Genomic DNA, 22,093 nt, shown 5'->3' with positions numbered 1-22,093 from the left:
ATGGGAAAAAAGAAAAACTGGAAACCAACTTGGAGAAGAGCCAAAAGATAATTAGTCTGGGGGTTTCTGGCAAAACCATCCCATGCCTAGTCCTCTCCATTTCATATATTCGGTCACTTGGAACTTCTCTTAAAATGGGGGAGTGTTACATTTTTATTACCAGCATGAGACAGTGAACATATAGGAATACAGGAGAGACTGTTTACAGGAAGAAACTCAGCAGAATATAGGATTCTGTTTAGGAAGATATAAAGATGAATGGGACATGAATGGTCTTGTGAGCACAACGCCTGATTCAGTTCCTGCCTTCTGCGTACAGTGTCTCTCTGTAGGCTGGCTGGTCAGGAGACCAGTAGGTCCGTCATGTGAGTGAACCACAGAAGACCATAAACAAAGGACAGTTGGACAAAAATTAGTCATTCAATGGATAGGACAACGTGTCCAAAGGCAGCTAGGAAGCCACACTGGATCTCAAGGGAAGAGGCAAACGTGAAAGCTTCCTTAAGAGGGGAGACTTTGAAGAAAGGTAGCAGAGTATCCGTAACATAGCTCTATAGGCTCCAAACACAGTAAGTCTGAGATCAATACCTGTGCACACCCTAGACAGCGCCATAGGCAGAACATCTTGTCATTGACTAAGACTTTAGTAACAGCAGAACTTTCTCAAATATAAATAAATTCAAAAAAATGTTGGGATGGAAATACAACAAAAATGCCTTTCATTTCCTAATGGCTTTTTACATGCCGTGGAGATAAACCCTAATGAAGACACTCAAGACCTAAAAGTAACTAGATTAGAAGCACTCTAAGATCAGACTCACAGTTTGGACTGTTAGGTCAAAAATAAGCACATTGCTTCCAAAAGCAAAATTATGAAGGCCCTAACCCTACAGCCAGAGCTCCTTTACACAATAGTACCTCTTGTACCCATCTGGGGGTGTTGGGGATTTTCTGCCTTTTCCATTTCATTCCTTAAAAATAATGATTTTTCTCTCCTCTGTAAAGTGTAATAATAATATTCAGTTTATATTTTAAAATAGAGCTGTCAAATTTCAAAGGGTAAGTGTATGGGAGATTTACCCTTAACAATCTTTTAGATGCAGAGTCTCTTCGAAATAATGTCATATATGTATATATACCTTTACTTGGGGGTTACAAACTCTTACGTGTGATTTTTTTTTTTTTTAATAAGCTAGAAGAGATGTGAAAAATCCACCCTGCCCTTGAAGTTGCCCTGCCATGCCTAACTCCTTAGAACCAGTGGCTTCACAAGGCATGCTACTACCAACACAAACACTTCTGAATTAGCAGCTTGTGGTGAGAGTAACTGACAAACTCCACAACAGGAAAAAAAATTTTTTTTTCCTGACACTGGAATATTTTACTTCCCAAGAGCATGGACAAAGAAAAGTAGAAAAAGATGTAGCATGAGAACCAAACTTCAGGAAGCTCAGTAACAGGGTTAATTTCCAGTTTTGCAGTGAAGAAGTCGCTAGAGAAATTAACAGTAGTCATTGTGTGTGTGCACATGTGTGTGTGGATATGAAGGACAGAGAGAAGAGAGTGAGAGGAAAAAGAAGCATCCAGAGGCAGAGAGACAGAGACTGACTGAATGAGTAGTTCTTTGGTTTGCGGGATCATTCTCTCTCTGTAGTGTTGTAGTCAACTATGTTTTCAACATAAAGTCCAGATGGCTAAACTAAAGGCTACTCTCATGCAGAAGATATTTCATTGAGAGGAAATATTGTGGATGAAGCTCTAAGCGCTATGCAAATTCTGGAAAGTTCTGGTGTGCACTGTCTAGAGAGGAGAGCAAGGCTGATAGGAAAACAACCCAAAAGAAAATCCCGCCATTAGGCAGCCTATTATAGGGAAGCCGGTGAAGTGGGCAACAGTGGTGGGGAAGGTCGAAACCAATTCTCATAAACAGAACAGTCCCATATTGCTGAGATTATGGGATGCTACATTGTACCTACTGACAGTATTATTTACCTGGTGTAGGAACATCATCCAAACCCCAAATATATACAACTGGTAATGCTATATGGGAAGTGAGCTAGTCAGTACTGGAATGCTGCCTCTATCAAGTTCATAAACCAAGTAGAGAACTTCAGGGTAGACCCATTTAAGGATAATGTAGGACTGAAGGTGAACATCCTAGAGAAAGTTAGGCTTGTATTCATGAACATACCCTGTGATTTTTATATAGCATCCATCGTTTGTCGTTTTTTATTTGGATTTCAAAAGAAGAAAATTCAAATGACTTATAATTTCTATGGCCAAAAACTAAAGAGCAAATGCCCTGAGGAAAAATGAGAAGATCACAGAGTCCCAGACCTAGAAAGCCTCCAGGTTTCCAACCTCCCGTCTCCAACAAGATTCAGGAGCTATAATCCTGCTCAAGATCAGGATAAGCACACACCCACTTCTAATATTAAAATTCAGTCATATATTTTTAATCAAGAGGTACTTAGGCTTAATCCCCTTCACTAGTTTATTCTGAGTGGGCAGGGAATTAAGATAGCATAGTGATTAAGAGCATGGGCTTATAAAGAACATTGTATGGCCTCTGTAGGTACCCAGACTTGAAATCCAACCACATACCCACCACTGGCTGGGTAACCCATTGCAAATATCTTCACTTTCTAAGCCTCAGTTTCCTCTTCCGTAAAACCAGGAAAACCATATCGAGCTTCCAGGATTGTAGAATATCTACCACATGGTAAGTGTTCAATATGTTAGCTATTATTACTATCACTTACCCCCATGAAATCCTGCTCTGGTTACTACAAAGATGTCGAATGACTGCCCTATCTACACCAAACTTATCTGTAAACCCACTTACCTACAAATTCTTATTAAGTCATCATTTACTTTTATACTCCCAAATATGTCAGACACTAATAAAAAGGCATTCTCATAATGAAAATAATACTAAATTATTCAGAAATGCATCTTTTAATAAAAGAATTTTTATGATTAAAATATTAATATGTTATTCAGAAAGTTGTGTTTTTCACAAAAAGTAACTATTCAAAACACGACATAACTATCAAGTAAAGAAAAATTTATATTACTAATCTACGAAAGAACTGTTTCAGAAACCACCACCTTCTGTATTAATTCACCTGTACCCACTAGTTTAGCCATACCTTTATTCACAAGGGCTAGCTACAAACAACAAACATGCATAGGTAATTCATATCAGCTAAAAATGTTCATTTTCCCAAAGAAAGTGACATTCAATGTTTCACAGGGAATTTAAGAAGGAAAAAAAATTCACACATTCCTTGAAAGAGAACCTGCTTAGTGAAAGGCCACAATCACGAAACCATTCAAGACTATGGGAAATCAAACAGAATTATCAACAGCCACATATCACCATAAGCTCTAATTTCACTGTAGGCGTTGCTTGATCCAACTGAACTGTCCTTCAATTTAACTCCTATCCAACTACTTGCTTTCCTTGCCCCTCTTTGGTCATTAAAAAAAAAGCAGGGGGTAGGAGGTTGGGGGAGAGAAGGGGGGCTGGGTAGGGAAGTAAAAGGTATCATAACGATAATCAGCATTTACTAACAGTTAAGACGTGTGTGGGTACAAGAAACAGAAAACCTAGAACACCAGGGACTCAATCTCATGTAACACAGGTTTTGAAAGAGGCAAGGAGACCCCAGTGCAGTGAACCAACCCTGCTCAGACACCCAGCCTCAGTCTTGTAGTAGGTAAATTTTTAGCTAATGCATGATCTTTAATCACTATAATTCCATTCAGGCTTTCTGCTTCACTTTTGTTAAAGGTTGTTTCATTTTATTTTGTTTGACAGAGAGAAAGCAGCAAGGGGAGTGGCAGGCAGAGCAGGCAGAGAGAGAAGCAGGATCCCTGCTGAGCAAGGATCCCGGTGCGAGACTTGATCCCAGGACCCTGGGATCATGACCTGAGCCAAAGGGAGATGCTTAACTGCTGAGCCACCCAGGCACCCCTCTGTTTCATTTTAAGTGAGGTTTTGTAAGTTATGTTTCTCTAAGAAATTCGCTCTTTTGTCTAAGGTTTCATCTCTATTGACATAAAACTATTAAGAGCATTTCCCCTTTTTATTGATCTGTGCCATATCCACAGGTCTACAGCTACATAATTCCAAAAATTATTTGTGCCTTAAAAAAATCATGCCTGTGTTTATCCATTTTATTATCTCAAAGTAACTCTTAGTTTCTTCATCTCCACTTTCATTTGCTTTCACTTCACTATTTTTCACTCTTTTTACTCCTTCCTTCCCAATCCTACTCCTAGATTCAAGTAAGAGGGTCCTTACTCAGGGTCACAAGCTTTAGAGGGCCTGTATACCATAAGTAAAAAAATAATAAAAATAAATTTATTAAAGATGATGTGGCTGTGACGGTCAATTTAGATACAACCTGCATTGTGATATACAATATGCTCATTATGATTCAGTCCTATTTTTTATTATCTGCTGTGATTTCTCCTGTGACCCAGGAGTTACTTAGAATTACGCTTGCACATTTTCTGACTTACAGGGTTTTTAAGGAACCTTTGCTAACGATTCCTCTCCTGCACACACACCAGAATGATTTCATCCGAGGGGCGAAGATCATTGGTGGAGGGCTGCTCACAGCCCGCTGCAAGCAGGGCAGAGCAGCTGCTCCCTCAGGCAAAGAGCTGCACACGCGGACACGGGAAGCTGGCCAGGGTGCCGTGAAAGGGAAGGTCGGAGGGAGACGGGTGGGCACTGACCTCCTCTGCCATGCTGAACTTCAGACCACTGTTCTCTGCACTCTTCCATTGCTGTTCTCATCACCTCCTTTCTCGATACCAATAACATTGTCTAGCACCTTAGTTTCTGTCACTGAAAATGTCTTGGAGAGGTTCCCATGAGAGCACACAGAAATCTTCCTAATTCAGGTCAAAGCTGTATGATATTTCATTTCAGAATGTCACCTAAGTTAACCGGTCCCCTTTATGAAAATAGGCAGCCAGAGCTTCAACGCCAGCTACCACTCTAATTTCCAGATCCTTCTTCAGATCCTCTCTTACTTTGCTTAGCTATGGACTTAAAAGGAAAGTTGTTGGGGTGCCTGGGTGACTCAGTGGGTTAAGCCTCTGCCTTCGGCTCAGGTCATGATCCCAGGGTTCTGGGATCGAGCCCCACACCTGGCTCTCTGCTCAGCAGGGAGCCTGCTTCCTCCTCTCTCTCTGCCTGCCTCTCTGACTACTTGTGATCTCTCTCTGTGTCCAATAAATAAATAAAATCTTAAAAAAAAAAAAAAGGAAAGTTGTTACACTTTATGAATCATTCCTAGAGATGAGAGGTTTTCAGGTGACTAGGTAGCTCTATTGCCCAAAACAGAAGTCAAATCCAGGCTCTTTCCAGCCTTCCATCAGCCATTTTTGGCAGCCCAGGTAATTTGTCCTCATCCTGTCATGTCATGGTTGTGGACATCACAACCACTGTCAAATGCAGGAAAGGAAAATGGCTTCCTCCTTTCACAACTAAAAACAAAACAAAACAAACTTTGTTGGAAGAACCCCCAGAAGTCATCCACTTAAGTCTAATTTGCCAAAATCTAGTCACTAACCAGCACTAACTGCAAGGAAAGCTGGGAAAATTGGGCAGAGAACGGGATCATAATGACCAACTCAGGTCAATCATGCTTCACTCCCAGGGGCTGGGTACTTAGCCACTCCAAAGACAAGTGTGATTCTGTTAACAAGGAAGAAGGGCTGTTAAGTGGCCAATGATCAGAATCTGCTACAGTACCTCGGATGGAATGAAAAATATAATTGCAAGCTGCTGAGAGAGAAAAAAAATGATTTTAAGTAACAGTGATTGTCTCGGCTCAGTAAAGAAAAAAAATGAGTGAAATATCTTTGATGCCTACTCTAGGTAGGTATATCTAAGAAAGTCAAAATGCTAATCCTGGGACAAATGACTCATACATTTCAGAATATGAAATTTAAGGCCCATCCTCAAGACATTTTTCTGCATTTTGTGGTTTCCAGAAGGGAAAATTTTAATATAACCTCAGGAACAATCATTACCAACTATTTTTGGGAAAAATAACCCGTGGAGCTTTTGTAATCTATGATAAAATTAAATAGCTCCAAATGTGACCCATGATGTATTCTTCTAGCTACCAAAATAAAGCAGAATCGGACTGAGTAATTAGGCTGAAGCATTTATTCTGTTAGTAATAAAATATTTTCTGCATAAGAAGCTCAAGACAATAATGACTGTATGTACAGAAGCTGAGAACAATAATGTATTTACCTATGTTCATGGTCTCTTTCATCAGACACAGTCCCTACCTGTTCCGAGTAATTTTGCATAGTATGTAATACTGGTGCTTTCTGAATTGCGATGATTTCATCTCCCAAGTGTACAAAGAGAGTTAACTATCTAAGAGGCAAAAACTCCTCATATCTTTAGAAGTCTCCACGGAGATCAGATTTATCTGGTATAGCAAAAGACTTTTCTTACACTTCAATGTGAGGTTGAGTGAGCATATTTTTTTAACTCTGTAAGTTTTCAAGCTGTTGCTACTTTTCCAAAAGTATTACAAAAGAGTAGATAAGTTATCACTGGTCAAATATAACTCTGGTTCAACTGGTGAGGTATATCTTTTAGTGAAGTCTGATTAGATTAATCTGCACAGCTTAGATGACCGACCTTGAAAGATCTTACATACCACTTCTGGGCCTTGTAGGTTGTGACTATCAGAGAATAAACCTTTACAGCACAATCTTACAGCAATCCACCTCCCCAGGAAGACTGCTTCAGCAAACGCTGTGATGTTGATCCTCATTGCTTCGGGCCTCACGAGCAGTGGAGAAGCCATTGCACAGGAGGGTTTGCACACATGCTCTCCACACACATACGTTTGTGACACAACAATTTCATGCTGAAAAACTGCCTTATCAAAATGAAATCTAACAGCAGATAGAGAAACGGCTCGTTTCAATGTTCAAGTCATTGTAGAAATGCATTATATCAAATAACCTTAAATGAAAACATGTCATAAAGTCAACGGGATCACTTGACCCTAAGTAAGACAATACATTTGGTGCCATGATACACAATTAAAAGAGTTGTGAAAGCAACTATAAACAGTCATATTATAACATAGCAACAGTCTTATCATTGCCCTTAGAACTTTTATATTGATATACTCATTGAAATTTCTAATACTATCCATCAACCATTTTCACTTAGTGATATCAGAATATAAAACATTAAATTATGGAAGGGAAAATACACTTTTGATTAGAAAAATAAATTCTTAATATGCCCCCAAACAGAATTTTACCTTTATAATCCCAAGCAAAGTGACCCGAGTGCTCACTGCTATTCCACCTGACCATCCGAATGTTCAGACGTGATGCGTGGTTTTCATACATGAAATGGGCTATTCTCTGAATCCCCCTTATTACTCTGAAGAACAGTAACCTACATTTAAATCCCAAGCTACTGTCTCCCTTGTGACTGTTCCATCTTACAAGCAGCAACAGATAGATGCAACTGCTGAAGACATGGTGAGCACGGCAGCCCACAACGTGCCCTGTCTCCAACAAACTGTCTTCCCTATCCATTATTAATAGTGCTGCTTACACCGTTCTACAAGGAAGGGCCGTTCTACAAGGAAGGGCCCCAGAATGGAAAGAAGAGAAGATCTATATGACACTGGAGGATAATCTCCCACAGTTTACCAAGCAGGAGACACAAGACAGTTTATACCAACAGAGAATAAAAAGATCAGGATGTTCAGTACTCTACTTATTCCCCATCGAACGTCATCACTATTTCTCATTCATCCTTCTAGTCCCAAAAGAATCTCTACTGGGTACCCCTAGTTCCCACTTCCTAACTGATTAGAATTCAGAACTGAATCCTATGTGCCCCAAATCTATTCATCCCTGAAGACTAAACAAAGGTTGACCAGCTCTAGAAAGCCACCTCCACTTTGTCACAGTCAAAATTAATTCTTCCATTTTTCACGCTCACTTTGTACCTGCAAGTCCATCTCTACCTCAATAGTCTTTAAAGCTTTAAGGGCACAAACTGTGGTCACATCTGCCTTTTCAGCCTTAGCTCCTGGTGCAGAGCAGACACAATAAATTAACCAAAAACAGCACACTCACAAGAGACACTGGAGGTTATGGAACAACACCAACAAAAAACGTGCCCAAAATCAACTCCCTCTGAGGCCAAAAATGTCATCCACACCCACACACATGCATGTGATACCATCACAAGACAGATGAGAGAAGGCTTTTAGGTTCTAAAGGGACCACTGTTCTACCAGCCAGCTGTCCTCAGAGTGTAAATGAACTCTCCTGCTCTGCTGAGTCTACTGTAGCCATACTGACCAATGCCACGGCTGGCGAAAATCTCATAGATGCCAACAGAAGCAACATCCTTATAACACGTACAGTAAAAACAGGCTGCAGGTGCAGCCCAAGCTCCAATTACCTGTACTGCTCACTGACAGGAACGTTCTGGGAGAAGTATAAAGCCGACGTCCGTGCTCTCCAATGCCATTTCTTTGCAGGCAGGGTATAAAGGACACAGTCTTCCAACTCTTCTTGGAGCAGATCCACCAGCTGTTTATGGGACCCTCCAAAGAACGCCTCAATGATGAGAAGACTCATGGGCCCTTTCAAGCCTTCGCAGATTCTAAATCATAAGCAAAACAATATTTTTCCAACATATGTATATATATGTGTGTGCATCAAGACTTTCTAAAATAACTTAAAATATTACACTCAGAAAGCAAATAATTTACAGACGCTTAATTTTTTAAAAATATGCTACATCCCACTTTTATTTAAAGTACCAACACTTAGGGTTTATATTTTTGTAATCAGCATTTTTCCATCATTTGTGTTAACAAGAGGAAATAAAGGACGCTTATTTTTCGAATTTGTTTTCTTCTTGCCTAAGATTACTTCCACAATGACTCAGGTTTTTTTCTCCAGCCCCAGGAAGTTTAAAGCCCTCCCCTGCTGTGATCATTCACTTCCTGGCTGGAATGGCTGGGACCCAGACTCAGTAACCAGGGAGTGGCTTGGCCTGGAGCTCTACTACTCTCAGACAGTCACTGAACTCATCTCCTAAGACTTCCACTCCAAGAGCCCTTTGTTTGTAAGACCCTATCCAGTTTAGAATTCTCTGATTCTCTAAGTGTGACATTCATTCATCTTTAAATTCACCAGCTATCCCTGCCCCCAGAGACTCCATATGTAGAAAGAAAGCACATTCATATTTAAATCTCAAACCTCTAATGTTAAAAATCTTAGGATACAATTTCTTGAGACACTGCACATACCCTGACCACCTCCCCATTATCACCAATTTCCCACCTGCAAAGGAAAACCCAGCTATATGCCTATGAGCCAGCAAGGTTTCTACAACCTTTCTTTAAACAACAATCCCATTAAGAGAGATAAAGTAATGTTTTATTAAAGACATTGTAGGGTGCTGGGTGGCTCAGTCAGTGGGGCAACTCCTTTTGGCTCAGGTCATAATCTCAGGGTCCTAGGATTGAGTCCCTCATCGGGCTCCTTGCTCAGCAGGGAATCTGCTTCTCCCTCTCCCTCTGCCCAACCCAGTTCCCCCTCCTCTCTTCTCATGCTCTCACTCTCTCACTCTCTCTCTCTCAAATAAATAAAGTCTTAAAAGAAAAAAATAAAGACATGGTAAATTTTTCGTCTCAGCGAATTAGCTATAAAAGCAATTTTTTGGTTTAATAATATGACTTTTGTTAATGTGCTCAGTGAAATAAAAATGTATGTGTGAATGTAAAAAAAAAATCCATATACATTTCAAATTACACGTTATTTCCTGTAAGAAGGAAGAAACAACACTGTACATAAATACTACATTGTTTAAAAAATATTCCAGATATCTGAATTTTCCTTTATGACTCAAGTAAATACCTCATTAAACAGCATATTGTTCTTCTTAATAATGCTGTTCCACAAAATTATTAGTATCAACAACTCAATGATGCTTTTTAAAAAAAGATTTTATTTATTTTAGAGAGATACAGAGTGCAAGCCAGGGTAGGAGCAGATGGAGAGGGAGAGGTAGACAATCTCAAGCAGACTCATGCTGAGCGCAAAGCCCAATGTGAGGCTCAATCTCATGACCCTAAGATCATGACCTAAGCTGAAACCAAGAGTTGGACACTTGACCAACTGAGCCACCCAGATGCCCCTCAATGATGCTTTTTACTAGTAAAACTGCATTTCACCTTGTTCAAACCAATGCCTATTTAAATTGCATTTCAAAGGAGAAAGTTCCAAATGGTTCTCAAAGATATGGCTGGAATGAAAAAAGTTTAGTTCTTGATGTCTGAATTTCCAATGAGCATTTTTATATGTTTTTTTAAGATTTTATTCATTTATTTGACAGAGATCACAAGTAGGCAGAGAGGCAGGCAGAGAGAGGGAGGGAAGCAGGCTCCCCCCTGAGCAGAGAGCCCGATATAGGGCTCGATCCCAGGACCCTGGGATCACGAACTGAGCCGAAGGCAGAGGCTTTAACCCACTGAGCCACAGAGGCGCCCCTCCAATGAGCATTTTTAAAGAAAAAAATATATATAAGTATATATTTCATTTCTCTACAAAACAAGAAGCAGTGTTCCTCAGCTGGGAAAGGCATGAACTCTAGGGTCAGGGAGATAGAAGTCTGAGGCTCAGCAGTGTCACTTCCTAGCTGTGTAATCTTGGACAAGTTACCTAACTTTGTAGGACTGGAGTCTCGCCTTCTGTAAAATGAGGGTAACAATACTAATCTCAGAGGTGTGTTGTGAAGATAATACTGAAGCCTAATAACTAACACAGTAGTAAGATATTTTACCCTCCCATTTTCAGTATAAACCACCTTACATAAGGGAAAAGGATATATTTGTATCCTCCTGCATTTTAAAATCAATAATTTTCAGTCACAGCCCCCTCTCAACCAAGAACTGGTGGGAAGTGTGGTGGGTTTTACCCATTCTTATTAGCAGTTTGCATTTCAAATAAGAATTTGAGAGCCTCACAGGTATCTGGAAAAAAGTGAGCTTAGGGGCTTAGCTATGCACTGGCTTGGCTTTTTTCAGGCCAGTTAAAGACCACCGCTAATAAACACAAGGTTCAATAAGATCAGTTTCACAAAATGGTAGCCTGTAATCCTTCAAATAATGGAAACTTTTAGAAAGTCAACTGAGAGACCAACATAAGGCAATTTTGAGAGTTATATCAAAGGTTTCAAGACAGACTAAAAGCAGTTAACAGTTTGCTTACAAGATCACATCACAGTTGTCTCTATCTTGGTTTATTTCCTCTGATCTAATCATGACAAGGTGTATATGCCTTATATATCCTTAAAAGGTTGTTGTAAAAATGACCTGAGCTATTTCCTGAAGTGATAGGATGCGCTCTAAACCACTCTAAAGAATATTTCATTCATATAACCTCAAAAAAAGCAACACCAATATTAGAAGGGGAAAAAAGCTTTCTGATTCTTCATTCCTTTGCCCTTTTAAATGATTAATCTAGAGCACATATCATGCCATGTATTTACAGATGTTTCTTATGGGTCTGAATCATGAGTTATCTGCAAATCATAAGCCAATGTGGAGGCCGTATGTGTAGGTGCTGCTGTAGATTCAAGACATTCAGTAAGCAGAACTGAACACCAAGCATGTGGGAGGTCGAAAAATAGAAAAGGGGAAAAAAAGATTATAGCTATAGTAGATTTCCACCCCTTTAATAGCTCAGTAAGAAGAGTGAAATGTACAGGTTTGAACTAGCATTTACTTGAGCATTTTTCTAGTGGCCAATGGGTGTGCCTGCATTTTTGGTATTTTCCTAGGGAGAGTAACTATGTCCTACCATCTCTGAAAACTATACTTAGTGGCTTTGATTCATGGAAATTTGTTCTGCTTGTTTTGTGGAGACGGACATAACCTGGCAGTTTCCCTACTTACTTCTATTGCAACTTTTGTGGCAAGAAGAAAATGGATTCTTCCCTATAGTCTTCTTCAAGTGCAACCTGGAAGACAGATGATTGCCATTAGGTGCAAGCAAAAGAGAGGAAGCTGATTTTTAAATATAAAATTCAAACCAAATGTCATTATAGCACATTAAAGAACAGTGCAAATATTCTTATTGTGCTTGAGTTTTTAGAAAACACTGCTTGAAACAAACAAGTATCAGGTTAAAAAAAAAAAAACACACAACACTTTGTTAAAAAGAATTTTTGCTGTTATGCTAAAATTTGCTAAAAGATAAAGGGAGTGTGCCGTTTGCTCATTTTAGCAATAATCCCAGAAGACGGCAGGTGGTCACTTTGACACCACAGATGCTCAGGAGCATGGGTGAATACAGACATCAGGGACCACTATCAATGGCTGCTAGGGAGTGAGCGCTTGAACAGCAGTTCTGAACACGGAGAATGTTTACTTCTAAGCAAGGAAGAGGTCTTCTTTACAGCCCGAGGCTGTGGCCAGGTGTTTGCCAGAAGATGGATGGTAGGTGAGCCTAGCCAAAGGTCTTCAGTGCATGCCTAGGGTAATCACTGAGTAAGTATATCAATGAGGGGTGTGGCACTTATTTCAAAGAAAAAAAAACAAAAAACAAAAAACTTTCTTATTAGAGGCAACAAATACTAATCAGAAAGCCCATGTCCTTCTGCAGAACACTAGAATGTTAATGTTTTATGACATTAAAAAAAAAGTTAAAAAAAAGTTAATGGCCAATCCATTCTTGCTCCCAGAAAGAGCATACAAAGTGTGTCAGATAAAATGTTATCAACTTTTAAGTTTTTCTGCTTAACCCAGTAAGCTTCAATTAAAAAAAAAACTCATTTCTTCAGCATATTTTATTCCCCAGTGACAGCAAATGAATGAGAATCTACTATACTATTAAAGCTTTATGAAAGTTTAATTCATTATCAATACTATGATTTAATGATACATGGTTAAATGCTAAACATTAAATTGGCAATATAAATGAGTCAAAATGATAGCTATGACACAGGAATTTTAAACCACTTCAAATTCTACTTAAGATCACGAGAGGTCAAATGATTTAAGAACTGGCTGCCTTTCTAAAACTTTATATTTACAATTAAAAGAGGACACAAAGGGAAAAAGCACAAAAATATTTCACATAAACATTTTGACCAAAATGGAAAAAGTGCCATTAGTGTCATCTCAATTAAAAACTAATAATGCACTGATAAGATCACCAAGAACAAAAGTAGCCTGAAACCAAGGCTGTGAATATTTTTAAATTTTTATTAAAACTTTTCGTCACTGTACCTGCATTTATTTTAAGCTTGACCTAATTTCTTTATTCCCTGAGCCATCTTCAAGGTGAACTACATTTTGGTCTACCTCCTCTAACAGAACTGCTGTTGTAGGTTTTTTTTTTTTAACAGTATAAAGGAAATCTGCAATATGCCATTGACTTATTGAAAAAGATGGGCTAAGTATAAATAGATCATGTGAATTTTTTAAAAAACTAAACCTAAGTCACATTAGAAACCTGTAATTAGTCCTCGTATATGATGTCAATTCAGTTACTTATAATATTCAAATAATTTTCCAACCAAATACCAGGTAATAATTTTAAATCAGAGGAATTGTTGTATTAATTTATTCCACAGACACCTTATTGCTATTAGCTGTAGGAAGGTATGGTTTCAGTGATGATGGTTTTAACGGTTTTAATCCCACACACATGAGAAATTGATTCCACAGGCTAATCCACACAGGGCTTGATACCTTAACCTTCAATCACTGAAAATATATTTTCTATTTGCCTATATACAATATTTTAAAAGTTAACTTTGGCAGAGCAAACAAAACAAAACAACGACAACAACAAAACCAGTGAACTTAAACACTAAATGCTCTATTGGGGAAAATAAAATTTGAGTAGGACTTCCCAATAGGTCATCAGAGGTTTACCTGGTATTTTCTTACTGACCCCTTCCCTTCGGCACCTCCACCCACCAACTCCAACACACCAGGTTCTATTTTAAAAAGCAATGAATAACCCAGCAGGGTAAAACAGGGCAGTACTGAGAAAAGTTAGCATTACCTTCCAACCCACTCACTTATTTTAATGATTCATCAGGGAAACCCCAGTTGTTAAAATATACCTGAAATCTCATTAAACAGTAAAAAAATAAGCATAAAAAAATTTCTACTTTGAAACACATGTCACCGTCAATTCCCCTAACGAGGGTGAATATATAGTAAATAAGGGTGAATATATAGTAAAAATACATTTTGCTAAATTAATATCCTCAAAGTATCACACTATAATCAAGTATCATATGGGGGTCAGGAGGTGAGAAAAACAGAGATAAGCAGATCCTACCAAAAAGTTATTTTTTAAAAACTTTTCATTAAAATCAGGTGTAGCAAATTCATCCTAACCTCAATGTAATCTCTAGGTACTAAAATACAATCGGGTATCAAATGCAGAGTAAAAAACCCTGCAATCCTAAAACTATAGGCACAGGCAGTATTCTACATAATTAAAGGAAGTTTGGCGAACACTAAGGAATGAATCAGGTTTCTGAACATTAGTTTGAATTAAAGATGATGCATAATGGGGTGCCTGGGTGTCTCAGTCAGTTAAGTATCTGCCTTTGGCTTAGGTCATGATCCTCCAGTCCTGGGATGGAGCCCTCAATGGGCTCCCTGCTCAGCAGAGGGTCTGCTTCTTTCTCTCCCTCCGCCTCTCCCCCAACTTTTGTTCTCTAGCTCACTCTCCATCAGGCAAATAAATAAAACCTTAAAAAAAAAAAAAAAAAGATAATGCATAATGGAAACTGATCATTACTCCATTATTTGATTATGGACATATAACCTAACATTTATGATAACTTGTGTACTACTGTGTGTACTTAAACAGTAACATTAAAAATAAAAATCTTGGGTTCATAATGAAAGAGATGTAGCACTGCAATATTTTATTGCCCCACAGTGCTATGAGTGTTCTAATTTCTTTAGTTCTGACTTTAGTTTCCTGTTGTGGTAATGAAGAACTAAGGATTTATGCACCAAAACCAAGGTCTAGTGAGAAGACATGTATGCCATCCTGTTTGTGACACAATTTAAAGCAATCTTCAAGTGTGCTTTTCCAATGATTTCTTATGATCTTTTATAAAAGCTCTTTTAAAAATTACAATCTCATATGCATATATTGCTATTTAATTTTCCCTAACAAATATTTTCATTCTTTCTCAACTTGGGATTTAACTCTCTGTTTAGAACTATCAGTCACTTACTCCATGACTTGAATTAATACAAAATCTTGGTTATAACTGTGTCAAATGCAAATTCAACAAATACTTATACGCACTAACACTATGACATCATTCACTTGTTTTCAAATATGCTTAATTTCCACAGATGTGTACATATTACAAATCATTGCTTTACATTTTTGTGAAGTTATATTCCCCACTATATTGCGAAATTATAACTACGAAATTTTTTGTGAGAAGTTTACTGGTTTAATTTCACTGACAAAATACTCACCCTCTTTCAACTTTTCATTGCTATTAATTTCATGAATAATTTCAAACTATAAAAGTAGCAATGAATTAGTTCTACTGAATACTAAAAACATTTCAATTTGCTGACATTTTAAAATGTGGTAGTGTATTTGTGAATCAACAGAAAATTTTACACCAGAAAATCATCTCATCACTCATTCCAACTATTGCATCACCCTCTTAAACTAGGTCTCCATGCTGCCACACCATCTGATTCCCATCACACCATCCACCATAATCCAGCCACAAGTAATCTTCCAAAATGCAAATGTGATCATCAGGCGAGATGCTCAAAAACCTGCAAGGTCTCCACCACCTAAGGATAAAGTCCAATGTCCTACACATGACAGCTGAGACCTCGCTTGTTTGGCCCTTCCTTTCTCTTCGCCACGGCCATCCGTACTTCTCCCCTGTGATCTCTCTTCCCCCACTCAGCTAGACTCTGCCTTGCTATGGTACCAAGTGCTTACACTCACATAGTTACCCTTCTGTGATTCCACACCTTTGTCTCTTTTCTGTCAGCCTCTTTGCGTTTACCTCATGAACTTTCCTTAAAATTTCTGCTCATGAATCACCAATTCTATAAAGCCTCTCCCTAAACTTCTCTTCAACAGGACTTCCCCTCTGCTCTGTACACTCTCCGTATTAGTTTCACTCTCTTTCCAGGTCCCGCTTCCCTCTGGGCCTTTGGAAATCCGCAGGACAGGGGCCATGCTGTTCTTTTCCTGGGGGCTTCCCAGGATCTGGCACATTGTAAATATCACTAAGTTTCTCTAGAGCTGCACTAAAATTCAGGGGGAAACGGGAACTTGATTCTGCTTTTTTTTTTTTTAATAAAGATTTTATTTACTTGACAGACAGATCACAAGTAGGCAGAGAGAGAGGAGGAAGCAGGCTCCCTGCTGGGCAGAGAGCCCAGCGCGGGGCTCCATCCCAGGACCCTGAGATCATGACCTGAGCTGAAGGCAGAGGTTTAACCCACTGAGCCACCCAGGCGCCCCTGATTCTGCCTTTAAAGTAGCATTGCTTTCACTGCCCACAGATCCCAAGCAAACCAGTGTCAGGCAGCGCTCCACCTGCTTCTAATGATTTCTCATTATTCCTGAGTTCAAAACTACATCAAGCAGCTAGTATAGCTAAACACATTTTATTATATTCTCTTTCAAAGATGCGTTCTCTTTTCCTACTTTCATAGAAAGGAGACTTTTTAGATGTATTTTTTCCGGGTAGATACAAGTTTATCTTAACCTCCTAATGTAAGAGAAAGAACAATGATAAAAGAAATGGTAGAAATACCACAAGCACGGCATTCTGGACCAAAGCAAGTTTCATGGCCTAAAAAAATGAGTATCTCTGAGATTCCATGAATTTTGAAAATCACCTGCAGTGTTTTAATCCGCTTGATCTATCAGCACGCTAGTGTAATACTAGCAGTGGAAGTAGGATGGGAAGCCGATTCCCTCACCATCAATCTGGAGATCCCATGTCACATTTAGTAATTATACTTTTATTTAATGGGGAAGAAAAAAAGACATTTTTAAATACTTTCTGCCAACAATTATTCATTTTATAAAAGTCTGACAAGATGAATAATGTATTTGCTTTCTCAAGATGGCATTTCTCCAAGGCTTCCACCTTCCTGAAATGGGCTGCAAATCAGTCCAGTGGGAGAAAATAGGATTATCTGATCCATGCATATAGGGATACCTAAGCAGGAAAGCCCAGGTGTTTCACAGATCCATAGGTGGAAGGTATGTGGGAGACACTGACCAACCACTTTTCTTTTACAGTGGAAGATGTGGAGAATATTCAGTATCACAGAGTAAGTAACAGAGCAAGGGCCTAAACCCAGGTCTTTGATCCTATAGTCATGTATCTTCCCATTATACTTCATTGCAGGTACCTGGTAGGAAATAAGTAAAAGGTTCGTCCATTTTCTAGTCTTTAGAGTTTTTGGATTAAATATCAATGTTTAATAATTATTAATATGTAAATGACATATACTGCAGTATATAGTATATACATGTGAAATATAAATGTCAGTAAAAGATGATAAACAATGTATCACCTATTATATCTGATATTACTCCCAATAGTTCATAAATCCAGGACATAGTGGTATAAACCACACTCTATCATTATACAGAATACCTTATAGTTAGGGTGACAAAACTCACAACTCTGGTTCTAATCTCTTGTAATTCCTTCCAGAGTCCTGCATAATCATCCCTTCCCTGACCCCACAACCCTTATCTTTCACCCCCTAGCTCAAGACTAATGCCTTTCTGATGGGGCAAGAGACCTTAATGACTAGGATGGGAGAAACACAATGTCCAAGATTCATATGACAAGAATGGTTTGAAGTAGGAGGCAAAGAGGTCAGCCACAGAGATATGCTCAGTCTATCTCATAATTTACTTCTGTTGCCATCAAACAAAAGTCCGAGTCTCCCTGATATAACAATCTGTAGTACTTCTTTGTACTTACCATCTGTAGGATTTATTTATACAAGGGACTGTGTAATATCTGTAACCTCTACGATATTAAGTTCCAAAAGGACAGTGACCAGGTCTGCTTACTTACCACTGTATCCTTAGTACTTAGCAAACAGAAAATGTTCAACACTCTGTTGAGTCAATAAACCATAAAACTCTTTAGCAATGGCCTTGACAATTTCTTGAACTCATCTAAGACCTTTATTATTATCAGCCGCAAATAATCACCCCTTCCTACCACTAATTACTACTTAACTCTCATAAAGAGAACTTGATGCACATCTTATTGTATTCAAAATGTCACACCTCATTCTAAGGAAAATAGTCCTGCCTATTTTAAAGGCCCTACTGAGGGGTTTACAAGTCAAGTTTCATGCCACAGCCAAATATCTTTTCTGACTTTTCCGGACTCTACAAGAATATTTAACACAATGACAGTCAAGTCTGTGACCTGGAAGGATTCAACCAGTTTAATCATTAGACTGGGATATTTTTCTTGGTCCGAAACATTATCTTGCTACCCTACATTGGCTTCTATGCCAAATTTTAACTCAGACTTGGATTATGCAAGATAATTATAAATATACACACCAAATGAGATTAAAATAAAATGACTAACAGATTCTTAACTCAACTGGCGTTAGCGAGTCTCGCTCTAACATCTTTTAAGAACTTAATCCATCTTAACTAAATAAAAAATTGTTGAGAAGTTTCCCTCTCCAAGTGGGAGGCACATGTCACATTTTCAGTTAATTTTGAAACAGAAATAGCAGGGTGACTCTAACACACAAACATTCTCAACGTCCTATTTGAAGTACTGCAACCCAAGCAAACATGGGTGGCATTCCCTTGATGGGTTGAAATAAATGTCACCAAGTATAAAGTTCTGGATTTACTCACTTCCAGGGAAAAATGAAAAGGACATAAACTCACAACTCAATCTATTTATCAGTGAGGGAAATCAACTTTCAAGAAAAACAAAAACCTAACAGCTCAGGAGGCAAAAGAATATCAGATAAATACTGGGGAGAAGAAAGAGAAATGTCCAGAGGACTGAAGGGCTAGAAATAGATATCCCTGAAAGAACCTATGTTAGATACCTTTAATATTTTAATATTCACTTTATATGAATGGAAGTCATCCTGCAGTAACAGATTTATATTAATGGTGTTAGGAAATGTGAGGTGAAGCCAGTATTCCCTTAAAGATCCAATCCATAAAACCATGCCTTAAAGAGGTATCAACTAAAATGTTTAATGGTACTTCTCTCATCTCCAAGTTCCACCTAACTATAGAAATTTATTTATTAGGAGTAGGATTGGTTAAAAGTACACTTTCTTCCATTTATGTGCTACAGCAGGTCTTTTTCTAGCTGCCACATATTTTTTTTTAAGAATCTTTTGTCTGCCAATGGTCTAAGACATTTACTGATGGCTTAAGAAGCCAACACTAGAAAAACTGGAGAGATTCTAGAGATCATTAGTGATAAGTTTTCAAAAGCCCAGAAACCCAGTTTAGATCAGGGCTAGGTAAATCTGGGGCTAAGAGAGATGGTAATGAGAGCTGTATCACTATTTTTAAATATCACAAGGGGCATATTATTAGCTACCCACTATTATAAGAAAAAGAGTCAGTCTGATAATAATAGACTGGAATTTTTAAATCCTGAAGATATTTACGATTGAGATTCTTGAGTAAAGAAAAGGCATACACAGACAACAGTGTACAATTTCTAGAAGGCCTACTATTCTCCATAGTTACTACAGAGGAAGCACAGGCTTGCCCATATCATCTGACACACAAGTTTCCACTGAATAAAAGATAAGTAGCAATAGCTCAAAGTTTCCTGATTGGACCAAACACTATGGCTTTTATCTATTTAGTGGCCTTGTCTGTCACTATTATCTCTTTATCAGCTGGTTTTTCAAGGAGACATTCCAATGATATAAATATTTTGTCTAATGAATCAGGGACCTTACAGTACAGAATATTCTTTGCAAACTACCCAAAGCTATACTCTACATCCTCATCATCTCTTAAGGAAGTAATTTCACACTTTGCAAACAGTGTGTTCAAACAGAGTAAGGTTGCTTAGGAGTTAATTAATTCCCCTTACATCTCTATCCAGCATGTATATGCACCATATCTGGGACCATAAGTCTCTCTACTGGATTAATTAGCATTCACAGTTAACAAACAGCCTGAATCACTGTAGAGAGAGATTATAACTTATACTCATAAAACTAGGTACATAATATCTTGCATTCCATGTAATAGTTGCTCAACAGATCTTAGAAGAATTGAAATAAGGAAATACTTGGTCCCCCTTATCATTCCTCTTGCTCAATGTTCTAATGTCCCTTTCCCCCATCCTTGCTTCCAAACTTTACTTGTAAGAACTAAATTGAAAATATCAGATAAACTCCTGCACATTGTTCACAGTACATGCCCGCCAGGCACAACAATATGTTACCTCTCCAAGGAGTACTTACTTGTATGTTACAAGGGAGCAACAGGTGATGGCAAAATTTCAGCCCTCTGAGGAACGGATGAGAATAGTTTGTGAATTAAAGGGACCCTTCTCAAGCCCTGAAGGCCGATACTTACTCTACCAGTGCACAAGGCTAGATTTGCTTTGAAGTATTAAAATGTCCTATCACATCTGAATACAATACAAAAAGCTTGAAAACTGTGCCTGTCTTTGGCCTCAACAATACCACTTCTACGACTTAACCATGGAAATTATCAAGAATTTTTACTTCAGTCTTTGCCCCAAATTGAAACCAAAATATCCAACGAAAAGGAATTTCATAATTAAATGATCAGTGATCAAAAATCATAATAAAAAGAACATTTACTGGCATGGAAAAATGTTTCCACCCTTGCATGATTGCATGCTATGAATATGTAAAAATATATGATGATATGAATATAGAAACGTGAGAGAGAACACACATGCACACAAGTAGGCATAAATAATCATTTATGGTAGAACTTTGAGTGATTTTGGTTTTCTCCTCAGGTTTCATTTTGTTCTTCAAGTTATCTGCACTGGATGTTTCAACTTGCAATTAAAAGAAACTATAAATTCTTCCTAACTTTAGGAAGGAGGCCAAATAGTTTGAAATAACAAACTACTTCCCAATTACTGAAGACTTACTCCCCTCCAGGAACTTGCCAGTAGTTTTCAAATTATTCTAACTACTATTGCTATAAAGAAACTTATTAAAAAACTAATCAGCAAGGGTTAAACTAATGGGGCTATACATACTCACAAATGCTATAATTTGGTTTTGCAAATACTCCTTGTCTAGTGCATGAAATAAAAGCAATACTCAGTTAATTTTTAAAAGTACTTGCATTATTAAATAATTTTAAACAGATCAAGCTCTTTATTTATCCATAAGGAATCTGGAGCTGCACTTTGACAGAGTGGGTAAGTAACTAAGATGCTATTTTGGTACTGATAGCTCCGAATAGGAACATAATATTGCGCAAACTTAAAGTCTTAAAGTTCAAGTAAGATGTCAAAATTAACTTGTGCTTTCAATAATTAGATACGGGTCTTGAAATAAGGGAAAATATTTCATTAAGGCAAATAAACTTGAAAAGAACTTCCAGTTTCACACTCAATCTCCAAAGTGTCTATATTAAAAAAGCAGAAACCCGGTTTTATGTAATCACTCATACGAGCTACACATGCTAAAGGAGTGCCGACCACTACAGACACAGTCTCACCATTTTTGAAGACTGTCTCCTTTCCTAATCACTCAGAGTTTTCCTATATTTATATACATGTGGTAGGTGAATGGATACTCAATAAATATTAACCCAACAGCAACTCAGACTTCATAGAGATATATTTTTAAATGGAACCTCCAGGACCTAGTACTTTTTAGAATTTAAATAACATGAAACCGTAAAACACATTTCAAGTGATAAGAAAGTATTAGTTCTGGAATTGTTTTCCAGGGCAACAATTTGATCATATTTTATTTTTAAAGCCATTTATTTGGAAAAATTT

General features: G+C 38.0%; 1 protein-coding gene across 17 annotated transcripts in view; it reads right to left on the bottom strand.

The window, feature by feature from the left end:
* The window catches only part of GTDC1 (glycosyltransferase like domain containing 1), a 443,212-nt gene that overhangs the window by 301,959 nt on the left and 119,160 nt on the right, over positions 1-22,093 (bottom strand). For 15 of the 17 annotated variants that reach the window (XM_032356202.1, XM_032356203.1, XM_032356201.1 and 12 more), the window contains 2 exons: positions 11,988-12,052; positions 8,483-8,686 (listed from right to left, as the gene is read on the bottom strand). In XM_032356202.1, coding sequence (XP_032212093.1) covers positions 8,483-8,661 — 179 coding nt within the window. In that variant the 5' untranslated portion in view covers positions 8,662-8,686; positions 11,988-12,052. Of the gene's footprint in view, positions 1-8,482; positions 8,687-11,987; positions 12,053-12,462; positions 12,732-22,093 lie in introns of those variants that run through there. The other 2 variants (XM_032356208.1, XM_032356209.1) reach the window with 2 other exon arrangements.

The sequence above is a fragment of the Mustela erminea genome, chromosome 8, assembly GCF_009829155.1.
Source record: "Mustela erminea isolate mMusErm1 chromosome 8, mMusErm1.Pri, whole genome shotgun sequence".
NCBI lineage: Eukaryota > Metazoa > Chordata > Mammalia > Carnivora > Mustelidae > Mustela > Mustela erminea.
Note: the sequence above shows the minus strand (reverse complement) of the source record. Positions and strands in the feature narration are given on the sequence as shown.